Source organism: Dipodomys merriami, unplaced genomic scaffold (genome assembly GCF_024711535.1).
Source record: "Dipodomys merriami isolate MVZ:Mamm:240054 unplaced genomic scaffold, mDipMer1.0.p SCAF_110, whole genome shotgun sequence".
Classification (NCBI taxonomy): Eukaryota; Metazoa; Chordata; class Mammalia; order Rodentia; family Heteromyidae; genus Dipodomys; species Dipodomys merriami.
The window spans coordinates 852,812-870,873 of NW_027202383.1; the positions used below are offsets into that span (position 1 = coordinate 852,812).

Sequence of the window (18,062 nt, forward strand, 5' to 3'; positions counted from 1 at the left end):
AGCAATCACAAGGTCCTAAGTACAAAACCTAGTACAGCTAAAGGATAAAAAGAAATTCTCACCTTTTAAAAATTAAAGTTGTCTTCCTAACATATTCTACCACTGTTTCTCTTCCCCTACTCAATTTTCCATTTAAGGAAAAACACTCATTGTCCTAGTCAGAAAGCCAGGTATTTTTCTAAAGCTTCTTCAGGTTTCACTCCCACTGTCTCCCAAATGTAAAATAGTTACCCAAGCCCCAGGGCATAATTTTCTCTAGGAAGTCAAGACTGTACTTTGGGAACAGTACCTCCTTCTCTCCAAGATTTTGTTGTTGTTGTTGTTGTTGGTTGTGGGGCTTGAATTCTGGGGCTGGGCGTTGTCCCTGAGCTCTTCAGCTCAAGACTAGTGCTCTACTACCTGCTCTACTACTTGAGCCACATCGCCACTTCTGGTTTCCTGGTAGTTAATTGGAGATAAGAGTCTCGTGGGGACTTTCCTGCATGGGCTGGCTTTGAACCAAGATTCTCAGATCTTAGCCTCCTAAGCAGCTAGGATACAGGTGTGAACCACTAGTGCCCAACTTCTCTACAAGATTTTATGTATGTATAGTTGTGTGAGTATGTATATGTATAGCATAGTAGTAAGAATATAGGACCTGACTACAATCTGAGTCAAGAAAAGAGAAAATAAGGTAAGATACTGAAAGTCAAAGATGTAATGATCACCCAGGCGCCAGTGGCTCCTGGTGCCTGTAATACTCACTACTCAGGAGGCTGAGATCTGAGGATCGTAGTTCAAAGCCAGTCCAGGCAGTTAAGTCTGTAAGACTCCTACCTCCAAAAAGCTGGAAGTAGAGTTGTGGCTCAAGCAATACCCAAGCCCTGCTGGGTCCAAGACTACTGTGTACATGATGGCCCTCAAACACTCCCAAGAGGTCCAACTGTTACTATGCTACAGTTACTAAGAAACTTCCTAATGAAGACTTGATCCTATGTGAACTTACTTGCCTCCTGAAGGAAAACACACTGGTCATGTCAACACAAGTACTGTAATCTTGTGCTAGCTACTCCCTCTTCATCAGTGTAAATGAATTTTTTTTTCCCCTGGCAGGCTTGAACTCAGGACCTGGACACTGACCCTGGGTTTCTTTTGCTCAAGGCTAGCACTCTACCACTTGAGCCACAGAACCACTTCTGGCTTTTTCTGTGTATGTGGTACTGAGGAATCAAACCCAAAGCTTCATGCATGATAGGCAAGCACTCTTACCACTAAGCCACATTCCCAGCCCCCAAATAAGCTTTTTTATTATACCCTTTTTATAAACTAGTCCCATGAACTTGATTACAATGGATCTATCTGTCAGATGGCTCCACTCTGGTTTATGTGTGTGCTAAAAGCCAAATCACAAATCCTAATAAAGTCAGAGGTACTGTGATCCCTCTCAACCCATCTTGGAAAACAGTACCCTCACGCCCAGTTTCAGCTTTTTTATTGTGTTATACAAGCCTAAATATTATTATGTTCATCTACTAGATCTTAATATACCCTAAACAGAAATAAATTCAGTTCTAAATCCACCTCCACCCTTGTATTACTTATTTCTACTAATTATTTCACCAACTCCCACCTCCTGGATCACCCAGGTTCATCAACACTAGTTTTGGCTTTTCACTCACCATTTCTCAACCCATTACAGTTGTTAAAAGTCCCAGTGAGGCCAGGCACCTACAAGCCTATCTAGTCAGGAGGCTGAGTTCTGAAGACCCTGGTTCAGGCAGACAAATCTGAGAGTTCTTATCTCTAGCCAGAAAATGTTCAAAGTAGAGGTGTGGTTCAAGTGACAAAGCATCAGCCATGAGCAAAAAAAGTAGAGAGCCCAAGTCCCTGTGAAACCCAAGAACTGGTGAACACAAGCAGGGTATGCACACATACACAGTCCTATTGAACTCACGAGGCTGAAGCAGGAGGATAATGAGTTTGAGCAGTCTAGCCTTACTGTCAAGATCAATTCTAATAAAAATCCAGATTCTGTGGGTGTGTTTCTGTCTGTCTTTGTCTATCCTTTCAGTCTCATTCCCGTGGGGAACAGGGAACCATGCTCAGGGACTTGTGTATTTAATGTACACAATGTCCCCCTAAGCTATAAACCTAGCCCTCATCCCTGCTTCTACTGCCCAGGTTGACCATTAAAATCTCACCTCAACTAATCTAATAACCTAATTAAACTACCAGGTTTTAGGGTTTTTCCTTCTCCAGTCTGTTTGTGCCAGCTGCTAAGTAGCCTTAAATCCCATTCTGGGCATGTCAATTCCCAGTCAAAACTCCCAAAGATCTAGTTCAATATAAACTTAGCACTCAGGACCTATATAAATGGACCCTAACCTAGAGCTTCTAAGTAATTTAAGTGGTAAAGATGATCACACAATCATCACAGCTCAACACGGTGAGAAGCCCATTTTCCTCAGTGTACCACACAAATATGATTATTCTGTGTTAAACCTTTATAATAGCAACCTTGGGTTGGGGGTGTTTATTTATTTGCAGACATTAATTCCACAAGAGGGGTTTCACATGTGACATTTGCACATAAATTTAGACCATATCCCAACCACACCCCCTCTACCAGTCTCCCTTGTCCCCCTCCTCCCTCCTTAAAACAATCTTCAAAAGCTGAGAATGTAGCTTAATGGTAAAGTGCTTGCCTAGCATGCATGAAGTCCTGGGGTATGTTCAGAAGAAGTGGAAGAGCATGAATGCTGAAGCCTAGATGTTTCCCAATTTCTATGCAAGAAAATTCAGAATTAACAGAGAGACCATTTTAGAAGAATAGGATCTATAAAGGAAGGCACTACAATAAAAGGCAGGGGGAACAGAAAGAGCACTATTCCAGAAAAAAGTGATTCTACAGCTCACTAGACGAGCTGTGGAATTGAGCCTACCAATGTGCCCCAGTTTCCTTACACATAAACACATGTTGTATCTATCCACAACTGCTTATGGGACAGTCATCGGTTGGAAACTGAAGTGAAAGTATTAGTAAGCCGAAAGTTGTAACTGACTACAGAATGTAGGTTCCTAAATTCTGTTCCACAGGTTGAGAATGACTCAACATACAGAGATGGGAGAGCAAAAATGCAAGAAGAGATGGAAACAAAACTCAGGTGCTTTAGGTGAACACTATGGCTGAAGCATAACAGGATTATTATGGTTCAATATGAAGTATCACCCTCAGACTCCATGTGTTATAAATCATAAAGGCTCTAACTTCATCAATGAATGAACCCTTCAACTCAGGGCTGAATGGACTGACTAGTGGGAGGTGAGGTCACCTACTGCCTGCTAGGGCCCACATATGCATATCTTGTCCTTTGCCCTTTCCTATGTGCTCCATAAGGCTAGGCTCACTGTGGCTCTGGAGCAGTGGCACCAAGTGACCAAGGAATGAAAACTCTGAAACCAGGACCAAAATAAACCTTTCTTTCCTTCAAGCTGGTCTTTCCCATGTACTTTGTCATAGTGACCAAAAGAGACTAATAAAGGGGGAAATCACACATTTTCCTCAAGTATGCCCAATAACCATTATTGGTTTCATAAGCATGAGAATTTCAGGTCAAAGACGTATGACCTGATCTTTTAACAAAGTTGCTTAACAACTGGACATCCACACGGAAAAGAATCAATCAGGTCCACTTCCTCACACAAGGTAACTTAAAATGGATCAAAGAAATAGCTAGAGGCCTAGCTCAGTAGGAGAACTCCTGCCTAGAAAACATGAGGCCCTGAATTCAAACCCCAGCACCACCAAAAAAAAAGGATACCTAACTACAAGAGCTAAGATGGCAAAATTCAAAGAAATCACATATCTAGATTAATCTCCATGACCTTCAATTACACAAAAAGCAAGAATAAGCAACCAAAGGATTAAAAAAAAATCAGACTATCAAAACTAATGTTTTTTTCTGCATCAAAAGATACTATCAACGAAGTAAGCCAAGCCAGGCACTGGTGGCTCACATCTGTAATCCTAGCTACTCAGGAGGCTGAGATCAGAGGATTGTAGTTCAAAGCCAGCCCAGGCAGGAAAGTACATGAGACTCTTATCACCAATAAACCACCATAAAACCGGAAGTGGCGCTTGGCTCAAGTGGTGGAGTTACTTGCCTTAAGCTGAAGAGCTGAGTGACAGTTCCCAGGCCCAGAAGTTCAAGCCCCAATGACTGACAAAAAAAAAAAGGGGGGGGGGGAGGAACTAGGAAGATGGCTCAGTGGTAGAATGCTTGCCTCGCATGCATGAGGCCCTGGGTTCAATTCCTCAGCACCACATAAACAGAAAAAGCTATGGCTCAAGTGGTAGAGCACCAGCCTTGAGCTTAAGAACTGAGGGACGGCGCCCAGGCCAGAGTCCAAGCCCCACGACCAACAAGAACAAAAAGACAATTGGAAAGATGGGAGAAAATATATCTGGTAAGGGTCTAGTACCTAGAGAACTACCACAAACTAACAACAGAAAAACAACTGCCAGGCACTGCTGCACACATCTATAATCCCAGCATATGAGGTATTGAGGCAAGAGAATCCTAAATTCCAGGACAATTTGAGCTATCAGTTTTAGATAGTAAGGTCCTATCTAAAACAAAAAGAAATACAACTTAAAAATGAGCGAAGAATCTGAACAAAAATTTCTCTAAAGAAGATACTGAAATGGCCAGTAACATATGAAAGTATGTTCAACACCATTAGTCATCCGTGAAATGCAAATCAAAGGTGCAAGGATAAAGCACTTCACACCCACTAGTCTTGTTGAATAAACATAAGAGAAATCAGACTTCTTGGTGTTAGTAGTAGTGTAACATGGTACAGTCACACAGGAAAACATCTGCCAGTTCCTCAAATGGCTCAACAAAATTGCCACATGACCCAGGTATACACCCAAGAGAAATGGAAACATGGCCACATAAAAACTTTTACATTAGGGCTGGGAAGGTGGCTCAGTGGTAGAGCGCTTGCCTTGCATGCTCAAGGCCCTGGGTTCGATTCCTCAGCACCACATAAGCAAAAAGAAAAAAGCCGGAAGTGGCGCTGTGGCTCAAGTGGTAGAGCACTAGCCTTGAGCTGAAGAGCTGAGGGACAGTGCCCAGGCCCAGAGTTCAGGCCCCACGACCGGACCCAAAAAAAAATAAAAATAAAAATAAAAAACTTTTACATTAATGCTCATAGCAGCATTATCCTGGACACAATCACAATACAAATCAATAGAATCTCAATTAGGGTGCATTATTCAATCACAAAAACCTAATATATGCTACAACAGGGATAAGCATTATGCTACATGCCAGATATAAAAAAGAGAACTACTGTAGGATTCCATTCAAACCAGGTAAGAATAAAATTCAGAGACAAAAAGTATGGTGGTTGCCAGAGGAATGCAAAGTGGTTATTTAATGGGGACAGTTTCAGCTTTGCAAGATAAAGTGTAAGGTGGAAAGGTCTGCCAATGTTATAAACGTACTCAAAACGCCACTGAGATGAATGGGCACTGATGGATCTGCAGTATGATAATGGACTCCATACATTCCAAGGTGGGTTTCCCTCAAATGGTGGTGGTCTTGAACCAGGTACCCAGATTCCAAGGGGCTTCTTTTTTTCATTGTAAAGGTGACTTACAGAGGGGTTACAGTTACATAAGTAAGGTAATGAGTACATTTCTTGTGGAACACTGTTACTCCCTCCCTCGTTTTTCTCCCACTTTCCCTCCCCGGGTCCCCCTCATCCCCAAGTTTAAAGTTCACTCCCAACATAGTGTTTTGTAAGTATTGCTGCTGCATTGGTTCAAACCTTCCTCCTTTGTCTCACCATTTTGTGATTCCCCTTCTCTACCCCAAGTCAGAAAACCATACATATAAAACACAGGGTACCAAAATCAAAGACAGTAACAATAGGGGATAAACCAAAGGAAAAAAGAAATGAAAGAAAAAAAAATAACTTCACACAGTACATTAAAAAACAACAAAACTCTTGTTTCAATATCCTGGAGTTTATTTTGATTAGCATCATTTCATATGATCATATGTACATAGCTATTGAAAGCCTGGCTAAATAGGATTGCATTTAACTGCAGAGCTTCTAGATGGCAAAGCTAGCAAGGTAAATAGAAAGCCCATAGATTGGGAGAAGGTTTTTACATGCTATACAGACAAGGGTATCAAAAAGAAACCTAGGGGCTGGGAAGGTGGCTCAGTGGTAGAGTGCTTGCCTTGTATACATGAGGCCTTGGGTTTGATTCCTTAGTACCACATAAGCAGAAAAAGCAGGAAGTAGCACTGTGGTTCACTGTGGTAGAGTGCTAGCCTTGAGCTGAAGAGCTGAGGGACAGCACCCAGGCCAAGTTCAGGCCCCACGACCAACAAAAAATAAAAATAAAAATAAACCTAGAGCTCAAAAAATTAAACCCCCCGGGGCTGGGAAGGTGGCTCAGAGGTAGAACGCTTGCCTTGCATGCCTGAGGCCCTGGGTTCGATTCCTCTGCACCACATAAGCAAAAAAAGAAAAAAGCCGGAAGTGGTGCTGTGGCTCAAGTGGTAGAGCGCTAGCCTTGAGCTGAAGAGCTGAGGGACAGCGCCCAGGCCCAGAGTTCAGGCCCCACAACCGGACCCGAAAAAAAAAAATTAAACCCCCCCAATAATAAATCCTCAAAGAAACAACCACCCCATTAATAAGTGGGTTAAAGAATTAAAAAGAGACTTCTCTAGAGAGGTAGAATAGCCAATAGACACATGAAGAAATGTTCAACATCTCTGGCCATAAAAGAAATGCAAATCTGAACTATACTGAGACTCCACCTCACCCCAGTTATCAAGAAAACAATAACAGATGCTGGTGGGGATGTGGCTGAAAGGAATGCTACTTCAATGCTGGTGGGAATGTAAACTGGTTCAACCACTCTAGAAAGCAGTATGGAGGTTCCTCAAAAGACTGAACACAGAGTGCCCCGCCCCCCCCGCCCCGCCTCCTCTGACCCAGCAATCCCACTCCATTGGCCATTTACCCAAATGATCACAAAACAGGCTACATTAAAGCTACCAGCACAACTATGCTCATTACCACATTATTTACCATAGCTAAGATATGGAACCAACCCAGATGCCCCTCAGTAGATGAATGGATCAAGAAAGTGTAGTATATACACACAATGGAATTCTGTGCTTCCATCAGAAAGAATGACATCACCCCATTCATAAGGAAATGGGAAGACTTGGGGGAAAAAAACATATTAAGTAAGCCAGACCCAAAGAAACACAGGCTCCGTGGTTTCCCTCATTTGTAATAGTTAGTATATATCTAGGATAGCCCTAACAGAGGATCACAATAGCTCAATAACTATGTACACATGACCAAGGGTCTTGCAGTATAGAGATTCTCCTAACTACACCTCCTTCAGTAGCTGAGACCACAGGGGGGCACAATGACACAAGCTAGTCAGTTGAGATGGAGGTTTCATTAGGTATTTTTTAGGGGGGCCTGGCTTTGAACCATGATTCTCCTGATCTTCACCTCCCAAGTAGTTGGGATTACAAGTGTGCACACCAAGCCTAGCTTTCACTGCTGAGTTTTGATAAATGCATATACCTGTGCAACCCAAACAAATAAATGCATGTAACTGTGCAGCCCAGAACACAGAACATTATAACTAGAAGTGAGGGTGTGTAGAGCCACGGTGAGAAAGCACTTAGCCAAAAAGCTAAGCGAGAGCACAAGACCCTGAGTTCAAGCCCTACTACCAGCACGTGCACACACACGCGCGCGCGCGCGCACGCGCACGCACACACACACACACACACACACACACACACACACACACACACACACACACACACACACACACACACACACACACACACACACACACACACACACACACACAAAATCCAAAAGCATCACAACCACCCCAGGAAGTTTCCTCTTGCTCCTTCCTAGTCAACTCATTCCTGTATCCCCAGAGATCACTGCTCTTCTCATCTTGTTCCCATCAAATTTTTCATATTTTCATATACCTAACTTTTTAGTTTCTTTCATCTAACATGTTTTTGATATTAACCACTATTTCAGTAGCCAATTCCTTTTTTACTGCTGAGTAATATTTCATTTATCAATATAATAGAATTTATTCATTTTGCCCATTCATGGAGGTTTCAGTTTTCTGCTCCTAAATCTCCTATGAACATTCTTATCCAGGTCTTCTTCTACACCTCCGTGTTCATTTTTCTATGTTAAATGCCCTAGAGTAAAATTTCTGAAGAGGGGACACCTTTTTTAAAAAAATTATTATAGTGGGTGCCGGTGGCTCACGCCTGTAATCCTAGATACTCAGGAGGCTGAGATCTGAGGATCAAGGTTCAAAGCCAGCCTGGGCAGGAAAGTTCGTGAGACTCTTATCTCCAATAAACCACTAGAAAACCGGAAGTGGTGCTGTGGCTCAAGTAGTAGAGCGCTCACCTTGAGCTGAAGAGCACAAGGACAGGGCCCAAGCCCAGAGTTCAAGCCCCATGACAGACAAAAAAAAAAAAAAAAATTAAACATACACAGGAGACTAGCATAAAGAAAGTAATCCTAACTACTCAGGAAGCTAAGATCTGAGCAGAAAGCTGGAAGCAGAGGTGTGGCTCAAGTGGCAGAGCACCAGCCTTGAGCAAAAAAGCAAGTAGGAGACAAGAGTTCAAGCCCCAGTACCCACTCACACCCACCTACATCCACCCACTAAAGCCAGGCCTGATGACACAGGCTGTAATCCCAAGAGTTGAGAGGTGGAGGTAGGTGGACTTCCAATGCTAGGCTATGCAAGGAGACCCTACATGTGTGTGTTTGGGCGGGGGGGGGGGGGGGGGGGGGGGGGCGGGGGAGAGATTCCCACTAACCTAGCTGCAACTATACTAATTCAATGTATTCCTCCATTATTGTGAAGGTTGGCCACTATTATCATTTTACCTTGTAATACTCAATATGCTCTCAAGAAATACTCATCACTGATTTACTTATGGATTAAGAAAGTAAGGTAGCAGTGAGTAAAACAAAGTTTTCTTTCCTTCACATTTTGTTGTGATGCAGCTCTACACCCTTTTTATATCCAGAAAGTCACTGGGGTAAAATGAAAAAGAATGTTAGCTGAATGCCCATAGCTCATGTCTGTAATCCAAGTTACCCCAGAGGCTAAAATTCACAGGACCAAGTTCAAAATGAGCCCAGATAGAAGTCTCCAAAGTAACAAGCAAAAGGCACAGCCGGTAGCATGACACAAGAAGCAGCATACTGGGCAAGCCAGCCAGCCAAATGAGCTCAAGGCTCAGGAAAAGAACCCTTCTCCAGAGATATTTTGTTATGACTTTGCTAAATATAAAAATCCATCAAGATTTCCCAAATGTCATGTACTTTGACTTAACTAGTCTCATATTATGGGAAAACTTTTGTTCTAAATAGAAAGGGATAACACCTCAAAAAACAACAGGAAAAAGTCTGTGCTCATCCACTGCTGTTGACAGTATAAACACATGTCATCTTTTTGAGGCTTTTTGGGGGGGAGGGCAGGGGGTAGAGTGGGACACAAACTTTGATTTCACTTCTAAGAACTTAGTAAGCTGGGAGACAGTGAAGGGGTGACACTGTCCAAAAAGAAATGTACTCATTACCTGACTTATGTAACTGTAACTCCTCTGAACATCACATTTATAATAACAATGAAAAGATAGTTAAGAAGGTAGTAAAGTTCACTGTGGTCCTGTTAAAAAAACAAAAACAAAAATGCACTTATTAAGAACATCCTGACATAAAGCATACAACAGATGTCTTTCTCAATACTGTTTATAATAGGGAAAATTGCTTCAAACTTCTATATTCAATAAACACTCAGCACAGTGTTAAAAGCCTGGAGTCCATATACCAAGATATTAGTGGCAGTTAGGAAGGAGGGAGAAATATCTGCAGCTCGGTTTTCACTTCATCTTACTAATATAGTTTGGTCAGTCTCAATTTCTGCCTAAGCCAGCCTGAACCTCAATCCTCCTATTTATGCTTCCTATGTTGCTGGAATGACAGGTACATGCCACTATGCCTACTTGGTTGGGATGGGGTCTCAAGAGCGTTTTGGCTAGGCTGACCCCAAGCAAATCACAGGGCTTTAGAAGCAATTATGAAAATACAGAGCCCTCAAAGTAAATTTCAGTAAGATGAGCTAGAGTTAGCTAGCAGGCACATAATGGTGACAAGGGTAAAAAATGTCTAGTCTAAACAAAGAAGGCAGGCAAGATGCCAACATAACCCAACAGACAAGGTACCATGTAATTCGGTACAAGCTAACAGTCTCATTTTACAACAAGGCTTCTCAATTTTGGTTTTAGCAGCTGGGTAATGTTGGGGGCAAGTGGCCAGTGGTAGTGTATTAGATGATGCAAAGTAGCATTCAGGCCTCTGACCAGAAGCTATAATAACAATACACACCCAGCATTCCTCCTACTTCCAAGCCTTGACAACCAGATGTTGTCAAAAATTCCCAGGGGGGGGCTGGGAAGGTGGCTCAGTGGCAGAGCGCTTGCCTTGCATGCATAAGGCCCTGGTTCGATTCCCCAGCACCACATAAGCAAAAAGAAAATAAAGCCGGAAGTGGCGCTATGGCTCAAGTGGTAGAGCGCTAGCCTTGAGCTGAAGAGCTCAGGACAGTGCCCAGGCCAAGTTCAGGCCCCATGACCGGATCCAAAAAAAAAAAAAAAAAAAAAAAAAATCCCCCGGGGAGGCAAAGTGGGTAGAATCATCTAGTTGAGAAATACTGATATAACTTCACACTTTTTTTTTTCCTTTCTTCCTTCCACTCCCCCTTCCTCCCTGAATCCAGATACTTGGGTATGCTAGGCAAGTGTACTACTGAGTATCAACTCCCAACCCTCCATTTCACTCTTAAAAAGAAAAATAGAAACAAACAAACAAAAAATTCCTTGGTTTCTAAGAGCACAAATACTCCAAAAGAGAGTCATAATCTGGTCTTAAGTCAGCAACCATGTATTTCATGGTTTCACTCATCATTTCATTCATTTAACTTGGGTTTCATTCATTTCATCACATCACATAACTTGAGCTCAAATACAGTTTGTGATCTTAATCAAGTCATTTACTTCCTTCGTATCAGTTTCCTCAACTTTAAAATAGAAACAATAACTCAAAATTCAGAGCCCAAGCCTGGTGCCAGTGGCTCACGCCTGTAATCCTAGCTACTTAGGAGGCTGAGATCTGAGGATTGCGGTTCAAAGCCAGCCCAGTCCGTGAGACTCTTATCTCCAATAAACCACTAGAAAAAAAAGATGGAAGTGGTACTGTAGCTCAAGCGGTAGAGAACTTGCCCTGAGCTGAAGAGCGAAGGGACAGCGCCCACGCCCAGAGTTCAAGTCCCGCAACCGACAAAAAATAAATAAATAATTCAGAGCTCATACTTTTCCATTATGCCAATAAAATCACAGTAAGATTTAATTGACTATCAAGGGGCTGGAAAGTTGGCTCAGTGGTAGAGTGCTTGCCTGGCATGCATGAGGCCCTGGGTTCGATTCCTCAGCACCACATAAGCAGAAAAAAAAATGCTGGAAGTGGCGCTATGGTTCAAGTGGTAGAGTGCTAGCCTTGAGCTGAAGAGCTGAGGGACACTGACCAGGCCCAGAGTTCAGGCTCCACGACCAACCAAAAAAAAAAAAGAAAACCACAAATTGACTATCATCTCGACTCAATCTCAGAATGCTTAGATTTAAACATATTACTAAAACATTACACAGCTTTTGCAATTTACAACTATAGAAACTTTCAGAGATTCACTAAGTACTATATTAAGGGATTCATTTCCCCCACTTTTGACATTCAGTATGTAAGCCCAGGCTGGCTTCAAACTGTAGTTTCTCCTGCTTCAGCCTCCCAAATGCTATGCTTACAAGTCTGTGTCACCATGACAGCTTAAGTGACCACTACTTTTCTGTGTGTTTTGAAAACAAACTCTCGGTCCTTCTGCCTTAGTCTCAATTGCTGACCTTGGCACTTGGCTCTGAATGATCCTTATTTTTACAAAATTGTAATACAGACTTTAATTGTGAAACTCTTTATGCACTACAGTTGAAGCAGCTGAAATCTGTCTACCAAAATTAGTCTACAAGATGATAAAACAATGTTGACCGAGATTAGTTATTTTGTACATAGCCCATAAGTTCTTACTTCAAGGTCATAGACTTTGTAAATGACTGATTGTGTTCCCAAGTCCCAAAGGGCCTTTACTTCACAAATTCAAGTTGTTTATGATTCCCAAGTATTTGACACACGTCCTTTATCTGTTCTTCCCAACACTCAGTAAAGTCACCAATGAAGGAAGGAGTGATAAAACATGTAACATTTCATGTGTCTTTTGCTAATAGATGCTTCGATCTGTAGAGTAGCCCCTAAGTACAACAATTGAAGAGTCCTCTGGTTGTATAAATGACACTGAGAAACAGACAACCTAGTAAAACCTGTAACTTCTCTCAGATTTCAGGTAAGAGTTTGGCTTTAGCCATTTTGGTGTTAATTCCCTCTGCCTTTTTTTTTTTTTTTTTTTTTGTCTCTAATGGGGCTTGAACTCAGGGCCTGGGCACTGACCCTGAGCTTTTCCCACTCAAGGATAGTAGTCTACCACTTTGAGCCACAGTGCCATTTTTTTTGTTGCTTTGTTTCATTTTTCTGGCAATTTTCTGGTGGTTAATTGAAGATTAAGAGTCTTACAGACTTTCTGCCCTGGCTAAACTTGAAAGACTATCCTCAGATGTCAGCCTCCTGAGTAGCTAGGATTACAAGTATGAGCCACCTGTCCTGGGGTCTGAACTCAGGCCCTAGGAGCTGTCCTTGAGCTTCTTTTACCCAAAACTAGCACTCTACGGCTTGAACTCCACTTCCAGCTTTTTGCTGGTTAACTGGCTTCAAATAGTGATTCTCAGATTTTAGCCTCTGGAGCAGTTAGGATTATAAGTATGAGCTAACAGATATCCAACTTTCAGCATTTTAGTATTTTTTTTGTTTGATTCCACAGTTACTCAACAACAATTCTCGAACTCACCATCTTGTACATTTTTAATAAATGGACAAAATAATCCTAATTCCAAAATATCCCATAAAAGAGAAAGAAGGAAAATGAGAATGAGACTATTTTATATTTTAAAAAATTTGGCTGACTAGTCTAGTATTCTATAACCAAATCGGTCTTACCTACTTCTTCCATACCAAATTCTTCTTCCTATCTTCCAAAGAAGAAAAGAAGAAAATCCCATTTTAGTGTGTATTTTGAGAAACTTGCATTTTTTTTCTTTTTCAAGATTAATTCCTATCTGACAAAGGGACAGGGCATTTAGAGCTTCAAATGTAGCTCAAAGCACTTACCTAGTATGAGCAAGACCTACGTTCTATCCCAGCAGCACAAAAATTAATTAAAATCTGCCAATCAGATTCTTGTTTACTAGTCTACCGCTTTCTTATCTGTAGTTCAGATTACAGATGTAGCTCTGTCTATACCATTCAAAGCATCCTGATCAACTGTCTACACCTACCAAGCAAATGAGGAAAACCGCCCTCCTCTATCAACGATGGTGATTCTCCCTTTCCTCTCCAACCTTTTCTCTGCCTTCACTCTACGGACTCTGCTCCAGTCACACTGACAGGCTGTTGTGAACAAATCCTGACCTGAATACCTAAAGTACTGAGGGACCCCTCCTAACCTTTCTCTCAAGGCTCACCGCAAAGCCAGGATTTCTATGAAGTCTTCCCCGGGCTGTTTCATTCAAACTACATAGTAGTTGGTTCATAACCATCTTATGGGAATTATCTTGCATAATTTATGACTGCATACTTCACAAATGCACTATATATTATAAATTACTGGACAGCAAAAGCAATGGTTCTCCGCTTTGTTCTACACTGCTTAGCAGAGTGACTGACCAAAGCCCAAGCTCACAAATGTCATTGCCAACCTGAAGATGTACTTTCCCAAGATAGTTTTTATAGGCTGACCATCAAGCCAAAACAAGTCTCATAAGCCACTGCACCAATAAAAATTTAATTTATGCATTAGTGTCTCAAAACCTCTTCTTGGAATTAAAATAAAAAAGGCTGTCCTAATTTCAGGGGTTCTTGCTTATTAAAATTGGTTCATCTATCCTAGTATGCCTGGAGTCTCTCTCAAACCACGTACCAATGAAGCAAAACTCTCCACCACTTGTCATTATAAAAATGTGTAAGAGGGCTGGGAAGGTGGCTCAGTGGTAGAGCGCTTGCCTTGTATGCATGAGGCCCTGGGTTCCATTCAGCAGCACCACATAAGCAAAAAGAAAAAAGCCGGAAGTGGTGCTGTGGCTCAAGTGGTAGAGTGCTAGCCTTGAGCTGAAGAGCTGAGGGACAGCGCCCAGGCTGAGTTCAGGCCCCACGACTGGACCAAAAACAAAAAACAAACAAACAAAAAAATGTGTAAGAGCTGGCTAGGAAGGTGGCTCAGTGGAAGAGTGCTTGCCTTGCATGCATGAGGCCCTAGGTTCGATTCCTCAGTACCACGTAAGCAGAAAAAAACAGAAGTGGAGATATGGATCAAGTGGTAGAGCGCTAACCTCGAGCTGAAGAGCTGAGGGACAGCGCCCAGGCCCAGAGTGCAGGCCCCACAACCAACAAAAAAAAAAAAAAAAAAAGAAAGAAAGAAAAAAGAAAAATGTGTAAGAGCCACAAAATAAAATAAAATGAACATTCCCTTCACCGAATTAACTTGAACTGTTCAGGGTACCTAACAAACCACAAACAACAAAAACAGTTGCAATATGCTGAATCCTCAAAAAGTAGTACACATTTAGAAAACATTTTCAGCATATAGAATTCTTACACATCTTCCCTTGACAACAGACAACGCTGTCAATAACCATTAGATGTTACTGATGTCTAGAATCATTTTCAATTGACAGATCTATTGAATGAATACAAGCAATTCAAATAAAAGTGTTCTTAAGTGTCTTCTCTGTGCCAAGCAGGGACTGGAAGCTAAGAATATAAGAGAGTCCCTCCCTCATAAAGCAACAGTAGTCTCAATGAAGTTTTTTCTCCATCCACTTCACTACACAGTATCTGCTTTGCTTTTTTGCTCTTTGACCGGGTGTAGTTTTTCTGTTAGCTGTGATTTTCAGATCTCCTGTATTTATACAAGAAAAATTGTACAATTTTTTAAAAGTTTTTTCCAAGAGGATAAAAACATTCCTGGTTCTACCAAAGAAGTTAGGAGGAAATTTTCTATTTTTTTGAAAAAGATCACCGGTTTATTTTAGCGTGTTTTTTTAAAGCACATCTAAAATACAACGTGGATTAAAATATGTCAAAATCATATACGCCTTTGGAAAGTGGTGTGCAAAGCAAGAGAAACTTGTATGTAAGTATTCATCCACACATCTCTTCCAGTATTGAAACATTTAATAAATCTCCACAATATCATGAACTCTGCAAAAAATTTTAACTTAATTTTATTGACCAAAAGGTCTTTGCAATGACAAAGCTAAAAACATTCTAAGAACGGGAATCACAGCAGCCGCCTACTCCACCCAACAGCCAGTCACCCTGGCTCAAAGTGGACAGCTCAAAACCTGGAAAGATTATCTTTTGCCTACTCCACACCAGAAAGGAACTCAATTCAGCACAATTCATTTGGGTCTAAATGTAGCAATGTAATAGCAAGAGAATGTTATTCAATCCTGAAAATGACCAGGACATTCTGTTCTTCAGACTGGGCTGTGTCCTTTTCACATTCACAACTCCCCTCTTCTCCGTCCTCCCCCTTCCTTCCGTTCTTAACAGAGAAAAAGAAAGCTAAACAGATACTGCTACTGTTGAGATTTTCCATTACCAGGTTTGGGAGGAAACCTCCAGCAGAAGTTCTTATCAAAAAAGTCCCCAGTTAAGAGCGATGGGTGACAATGTTGTCAGACAGCTTGTATTCTTATACTGTTCTGTTGAATGGGAATTTCTTTGTACAACTACTTAAAGCTAGTAAAAAAAAAAAAAAAAAAAAAAAGTCCCCAAGCAAGGCATGGTGGCTCACGCCTGTATTCATAGCTACTTGGACGGCTGAGATCTTAGGATCCCAGGCCTAAGGCCAGGCCACGTATGCCCAGGAGACTATTCTAAGCAGAAAATACACACAAAACAAACAAACAACTGGAAGTGGAGATGTGGCTCAAACGGTGCCATCCTGGAGCAAGACAGGCAAGCAAGAGCACGAGTGAAGCCCTGGCTTCAAGCCCCAACACTAATTTAAAAACAAAAAAGGAAAGAAGGACCCTCCTCGCTTCTCTCCTCTGCGGCAAAGCCGTAAATTCGTTATCGATTAGATACGTTTACAGGAATAACAGCTCTGGGACCCCCAGTCTCCCACCCCAGGTGGTGAATTTCAATCTCGTGTCAACCTACTTACAAGCTTCAAAGTTTTAACAACCCAGTCAGGAGACTACTGCTGCCTACACTGGAAGGCTGGCGGGCAGGGCTCCCTTTGGCAAACCCGCCCCGGAACTGTCCAGGAAAGGGCGTCACACAAAAGGGACCCCGGCTCCGGCCGGCCGGGGGCCGGCGCGGGACTCACCAGGACGGTGGTGCAGATGGACCTCAGCTCCGACTCCACTTTCTCCCGATAGTCCTTGATCAGCTGCAACTTCTTGTCGGAGGTGTCGGTCTTCTGCTCGATGCTCGAGATGACCCTCCAGGCGGACCGGCGGCCCCCGACCACGTTCTTGTAGGCCACCGAGAGCAGGTTGCGCTCCTCGTTGGACAGCTCGGCGCCCTGCTCGGTCACGGCTTTCATGCAGGTGGCCATGTCGTCGTAGCGCTCGGCCTGCTCGGCCAGCTTGGCCTTCTGGATGAGCTCGGTCTTCTCCATGGCGCGGGGGACCGCGGGCGGGCGAGGGCGAGCGGCGACCCGGATCGGAGGAGTCCGCCTCGAGAGCTGCGCGGGGCGGGGCGGGGCGGGGCGGCGCCGGCGAGGACAAAAAGGAGGAGGGGAGCGCGTCAGACAATGCGGCCCGCCGCCCGCTTTGTCTCCCCGCACACGCGGCCCGCTCCCGTCCCCCCTCCCACCCCGGCCCCGTCCCCGCCCGTCCGCGCCAGGCGCCCGGGAGAGGCGCAGGGCCGCAGCCCGGGAGGCGGAAGCCGGGACCCGGGCCGCGAACGCGCCGCGGCCGTCACACCCCCGCCACCACCCCCCCGCCCCGCTCGGCCGGGCCAAGATGGAAGCGGCCGCGGGGCTCCGCACCTTCCCGCCGGGAGCCGGCCCCGGGAGGCGCGCCGGACCGGTGGCCGGCCACCCCGGAGGGTCGCGCCCCCCGCCCCCGCCCCTGCCCGCCGGGCCCTCGCGCCGGCCGGACGACACCTGCGGGCCGCCGCGGGTACTCACCTTCCAGTCACCGCGGCCGCGACGCGAGTCCCACCACTTTGATCTGCTTTTGGCTTTAGCTGAGGACCCTCCCGTAGCAGCCTACCCCGGAGCCGAGCGGCGGACCGCTGCCCAATGGTGCGCGGCGTTGCCGTCAAGAGTCCCGCCTCCTGCCCCCCTCTAGCCAATCAGGACCGAGCGCGCGGAAGGGGGCGCCAGGGGCGGGGCGGGAGGGGAAAGCGGAGGCTAGGAGGGTGGGTCGGCTTGGGCAAGTTCGGTTGACCGTCAGGCTGCGGCTTCGGCCACGGGGTTTCCTCCAATTAGATCCAGGGTAAATGGACGTCACTGTTGCCATGGAGATGCTGTTACCAACTCCCCTCATCCTCCCCGCCGCCCGGGCACTTGTGGGTGCGGCACGAGACCGGGAGGCGCGCGCGACCTCCGAGGCGCGGCGGGGTGTCCCGCGGCCGCCGAGGCTCGTGGGCGGCGGGCCGCGGCCCCGGGCGGACCGGCCGAGGCTGGACTCGGGAGGGTGACTCGACGGGCCCCCCGCGATGCACCGGCGCCGTTCTCCCCACCCCCCTGCCCCTGCCTGCTGGTGACAACGGTTTGCAGCCCGCCCGCGACGCTGCACCGGGCCGGCAGC

General features: G+C 44.5%; 1 protein-coding gene across 1 annotated transcript in view; it reads right to left on the bottom strand.

The window, feature by feature from the left end:
• The window catches only part of Ywhaq (tyrosine 3-monooxygenase/tryptophan 5-monooxygenase activation protein theta), a 31,793-nt gene extending 14,249 nt beyond the window's left edge, over nucleotides 1-17,544 (bottom strand). The window contains exons 1-2 of the mRNA XM_070015248.1: nucleotides 17,438-17,544; nucleotides 16,631-16,990 (exon numbers count right to left, since the gene is read on the bottom strand). Of these exons, the coding sequence (XP_069871349.1) occupies nucleotides 16,631-16,924 (294 nt within the window). The 5' untranslated portion in view covers nucleotides 16,925-16,990; nucleotides 17,438-17,544. The remainder of the gene's footprint in view (nucleotides 1-16,630; nucleotides 16,991-17,437) is intronic.
• Between the last annotated feature and the right edge of the window lie 518 nt (nucleotides 17,545-18,062).